We start from the raw sequence: 5223 nt of genomic DNA on the forward strand, positions 1-5223 counted from the left end.
AACCCTAAACCCTAGACCCTAAATGCCAAAACCTAAACTCTAGCCCTAGCCTCTGAAGCAGACCCTCCGACCTCCCCTCCGCCCGCTTTGCTACTCTCTCTGCTTGCATCTTTTTACTTAGCGGAGGGGCCCCCCATAGCAGCCGGCCCCCCTGTTGCAGCAGCAGCAGCAGCAGGGGCCCCCATTGTATCCTTGGCTTACCACTGCAGCAGGAGCAGCTGCGCTCGTCAGCGCAAACCTCTCGATGCCCCAAACTCCTCGCCTCTCCCCTGGCGGCCTGGCGGCCCAAACCCTAGACCCCCACCCCGACGCCCAGCCCCTAAACCCTAAACCCTAAGCTCCAAAACCCTTAAAACCAGCCTCATGGCTCTTCCCCCCTTCGCCCAGCCCCTCAGCTGCTCCCTAGGGCGCAGGTCGGACTGCTCAGAGGCGGCGACGGCGCCCTCAGACTCCCGCGATGAGTGTAGGTCTAGGGTGTACGTACACCTCAGTGCTGCTGCTTCTTGCTGCTTCTTTTGACTATTCCAAAACTGGCTGCGCTTTATGCCGCCAGGCAGTGTGGTCTCGGGGCTGCAACCGACGGTTGCTGAAACTACCGTAGTGCCGCTGTTGCTGCTGTGGCTGCTGCTACTGCTGCTGCTGCTGTCGCTGCTGTCGCTGTTGCTGCTGTTGTCGTTGCTGCTGCTGTTGCTGCTGCTTCTCACGAGGAACTGGAGAAGGGTATAGGTCATGCAACTGGGCCAGGGGAAGGGGAGAGTATTCTTGTTGCTGTGCACTTGCTTGCCTCTTTTTTGCCACTCAAGACGCTCCTACCTGCTTCTGCTGCTGCCGCTGCTGCTGTTGCTGCTGCTGCCGGTGTGTCTGGGCCGAGTGCAGCAGCTGCTGCAGTTGCAGCAGCAGCCGCAGCGGCGGAGGCCGCCCTATCGCCGCGCGACGAGGACTGCTGCTGCGGAGGAGGCGTGAGCAGCAAGAAGAGCAGCAGCAGCAGCAGCAGCAGCAGCGTGTGCGGAGGCGGGCGCGTGCCGAGCACCTGCGTCGTGGGCGTGGAAAGCCCCGTGTCCGTTGAAGAGGGGCCCCCCATTTGCCAGGCCAAGGCCGCCAGCACTGAGGGGCCCCTGGGGGGCCCCTCGCCGCCGCCGCCGCGGCGGCTGCAGTCGGGCTACGTGCCCTACAACCCCTACGGGCTCTCGCGGCTCGCGCGGCAGCTGCTGGAGCTCACCGAGCTGCCTTTTATGATTCTTTGGATTTATTTTGCTTATTTTCTTGTTATTGTTGCTCTCACAGCTCACAAAGTCCGCTCCAGGGTTTGGCTCAGTGCCCTCGTGGCCGGCACTCTCGTGGGCATCGGGCTCAACGCCAACGCCTACAGAGCCATCATGTACAGGGGGTACCCTGACGTCGGGTAAACCCTAAACCCTAAACCCTAAACCCTAAACCCTAAACCTTACACCCCTAGCGGCGCAGCCCTGAGCCGCAGCCACTGACCACCCAAGGCTGCAGTCCCGAGCACCACCTCCACTCGTGGGCGGCAGCCGTCGCCCGCTACCCTCAACCCGTAAACCCCAAACCCTAGACTCTAAACCCTAAACCCTAAACCCTAAACCCTAAAGTGTAAGCTGTAGAGCGTGAACTCGAGTGCGCGGGGCGTTGTGGGGCTGGCGAGCAGGATAATAGTTCGTTTTTTTCTAATACCTTTCGGGGTTTCTGCGCTGTCGGGGCTGACCCACTCTTTGCGCGAAGACTTTCTGCTGGTGTTTCCCGTGGACCCCGTAGAGCTGCTGATAGCCCTCACGGCCCCCACTGTGGTGGTTTGTTCTTTGATGCTGGGGCGGGTGGTGTTGCTGCACCGGCTGCGGGTGCCGATAACTCTGCGCAACTTCCTCTTGAACGGCAACATTTACTCCTGACCCCAAACCCTAAACCCTAAACCCTAAACCCTAGCCCCCCGCAACACCCACGCGCTCGCCGACGCCTCCCAAGCACCCCGCAAAGGGGGAATTTGCACTGGGATGTGGGGCGCGGCGGCGGGGCTCTTCGGCCCCACAGATTCAGGTGTACGTACACCCTGTAAACCTATCGTAGAGACAGTCGTCACCAGGTGTATGGGCAGGTCTCACGGCGCGCCGCCCGTGGCTCACCAGTAGCATCGCTACCTGTCACCTCCTCGAACCTCCAACTGTCTCCTTCAATTCAAGAGGGGCATTTCCCTCTCCCCGCCGCATTATCTGGGGGCCCCGGGGACCCCAAAATCTTTAGTCAGGGGCTGGAGCCCCTAGAATGAACTCCAGGGGCTCGCCGGCCCCTACGCGCCCCTTCGGGGGGCCCCCAGGGGCTCGAGGGCCCCCAGGCGACCCTTCGGGGGGCCCCAGGGGCTCAGGGGCCCCTGGATGCCCCTCGGGGGGCCCCGCTGGCCCGTAGCTGCAGCGCTGCAAGCCTCGCTGGGGCCCTAGCCACGCAGCCAGGTGGTCTGGCTGGGCAAGGGCCTCAAGGGGCTTCAGAGTGGAGCAAGGGGCCCCCAAGGCAGCTCAGGGGGCCCCTCTGCCGACTCTTTTTTCCGTTTTTTGCCGTCACGGGGGCCCCCGCTGCAAGGGGTCCCCGCGTGCAGGGGCCTAGAGGGCCCCACAGGGGCCCCCGGGGATCCCACTGCCTCTGTGACCTCGGCATGAGCAGCGTATGGTTTGATGAGGCCGGCAGGAGAGGACGGCGGGAGCCTCTTCTTGCTGGTTCGAGGTGCTGCTGCTTCGCCGGGGCCTCAGGTTCGCAGAGAGGGGCCCCACAGCCCCTGCTGCCTATTAGATATCTCAGGTTCTGTCTGTAGGTTGGGAGGGGCCCCCTAGGGCCCTGGACTCGTTGTTTGGGGGCCCTTGGGCCCCCTGGGGGCCCCGCCAGGGCACCTGTGGGCTTCTGTCTCTACTGTGAAATGCCAACTACGAGATGGGCCTCGGCCTGGGGCCCTCGAGGCTCAAAAGCCTCCGAGTGCTTAAGTGTGTGTACATAGCAGTGGGGTGTACGTACACCTGAACCTCGCCTTATGAACCCTCCCGTAGCCTCATTAGCACTGAAAGACAAAGAAGGCCAGCGGGGGTCCCTACAGACAGAACGGGAGCCCTCAGCCTCCCCTTTAATGGGATTTTAGTTGAGAGCGAGAGGCCCCCCAGCTAGACCTAGACGAGAAGTGTGGGGCCCGAAACCTTTCAGTATATAGAATTGGGGGGGGGTTGACGAATCAGAATCGGGCTGCAAACTAAAGCCGCTTCTGTGGGCCCACAAGAGCCTCCACAAGCCCTAGGGGCCCTCAGGGGGCCCTCTGGGGGCCCCCCTTTGCCCCTTTGGCTTTAAACTCTTTGTTCTGGTTAGCGGAATCTGCCAGTTGAGGTGTCTGTACACCTCACGCAGTGCCTAAACACCAATTCCCTCTTAAACTTGTCATATTAGACACAACAAAGAAGGTATTTTTCCTTTAAGCTGCGCTTGCCAGTGAGATCTACTGGAGGCGCCTGCAAACAAGCCATTTAGCAGGGTCAAGCCCTAGGGGCCCCAGAGGCCCCAGCAGCTGGGGCTTCGGGGGGCCCCCTGGGGCCCCTCAGGCGCACCCCTAGGGATTGCGGGGATGTCCGTGATAGCCGCGAGGGGCCCGTGGATGGAGGTGGACTGGCCGTACCCCACAGGTGCGTACCCAGGGGCCCCCATGGGGGCCCCCGGTGCACGACAGGCCCCTCAAACTGAGCTCAAGGGGCCGCCAAGGCGCTGCTGAGGGGCCCCCCGTTACCCCCGGCCACTTCAGGCGCGCCGCTTGCTGGGTGTTGCCACAGGGGAACAGGCCTATGTGTGATCTGGGGCAGATGTGCCCAAACCCTAAACCCTCGTAAACCCCAAAAGAGCGTTTCGGTTCCTACAGACAATAAGGAGAGCCCTGCCAAGGGAGACTAGACCCGCGCAGTGCTGGCGAGGCGACCGTGTTTGTTTCAGGTGTATGTACACCCCAGATCCGCTAGAGCTCTTTTCTTGAATCGCCGTAGCTGCCTATATACTGTAGGCAAGGCTACAACAGCAGCAACTGCAGCGCGGTGTGTGGACACTCCATAAATTTGGGTCTAGCGTTTACGAAGTCAATTGAATCTAAAAATTAATCTCTCTTAGGTTTGCTAAGTAAGGCTTTAGGGCATTTGTGATGAACGCATGTTGCTGCTGCTGCCTGCAGCAACAGCAGCAGCAGCCGCCGCCGCTGCTGCAGAAGCCGCAGCAGCAGCTGCAGCCAAGGCTGTCTATGCCCGCGAGTTGGAGGCGTTTAAATACTTTTGATTGAAAGAACAAGAGCTACAAAAGGACGGTCTAAACCCTAGTTAAGGAGCTGCTGTTGCTGCTGCGTGACTTGTGTACATACACCTGGAGCTGTGTTGCCGCTCTCCTCCGCGTCTGCTGCCCCCGGGGGCTTCATTATTTATTTTCTCTGTACGTTTTGACTTTTGGCTTCTTTAGAAGGTGTTTGTGGCTGCAGAGCGACAGACACAACTCAGTGGCAGCCGCTGCATCCGGGGGCCCCCAAGGTGCAGGGGGCCCCTTGGCAGCAGCAGCTCCAACTAGCAGCAGCAGCAGCAGTTGCTGCTGCCGCTAGTGCTATAGGGGCTTCTCTGGCTGCTGCTGCTGCTGCTGCCTCCCAGAGCTCTTTAGGCACAGGAGGCTCTGCTGCTCTGTACGCAGCTCCTTGGGGGCCCCTTAGCAGCAACAGCGGCAGCAGCAACAGCGGCAGCAGCAACAGAAGGAGCAGCAACAGCAGGAGCAGCAACAGCAGCAGCAACTGCTGCTGCAGCTGCAAAAACAGCTGTGTTCCTTAGTTTCTCTCCACGTTCTGTTTTCAGCTCGCTGCTGCTGGGTTTCGCTCCAGGCTTTTAAGTCTGCTCTCGTTACTGCAGCAGTGCTGCAGTTGCTGCATTTGCTGCAGCAGCAGCTTCTGCAGCTCAAGTTTCACGGCCCCTATTGTTGGATTTCGTCAGCAGCTCGATTATATCCCGCCTCTGTTGCTGCTGCTGCTGCTGCGTTTGCTGCTGCTGCTGCTGTTGCTGCTGCTGCAGGTTGGGGGCCGCAAGGGAGATGGCGAACCCCAGCAGCAGCTCTCGGCCTAAGGGCGATGAGTCCGAGAAGGACAAAAATGCTGCAGCGCCTCCGCCGCTGGATGCAGCAGACATAGACATCCTCAAGTCCTATGTAAACCCCAAACCCTAA

General features: G+C 60.5%; 2 protein-coding genes across 2 annotated transcripts; both read left to right on the forward strand.

Annotated features, from left to right (window-relative positions):
* Positions 1–363: 363 nt before the first annotated feature.
* On the forward strand, positions 364–1907 carry ENH_00011370 (hypothetical protein, conserved; the record flags this gene model as incomplete). Its single annotated transcript, XM_013578876.1, has 3 exons — positions 364–463; positions 877–1402; positions 1667–1907. 3 exons carry the CDS (start codon positions 364–366, stop codon positions 1905–1907), a joined length of 867 nt encoding a protein of 288 aa, XP_013434330.1.
* Positions 1908–5091: 3184 nt separating this feature from the next.
* On the forward strand, positions 5092–5223 carry ENH_00011380 (hypothetical protein; the record flags this gene model as incomplete). Its single annotated transcript, XM_013578877.1, has 1 exon — positions 5092–5223. The coding sequence occupies one exon, from the start codon at positions 5092–5094 to the stop codon at positions 5221–5223; it is 132 nt and encodes a 43-aa protein (XP_013434331.1).

Source organism: Eimeria necatrix, genomic scaffold, assembly GCF_000499385.1.
Source record: "Eimeria necatrix Houghton genomic scaffold, Enh_scaff134, whole genome shotgun sequence".
NCBI classification, from domain to species: Eukaryota; Apicomplexa; class Conoidasida; order Eucoccidiorida; family Eimeriidae; genus Eimeria; species Eimeria necatrix.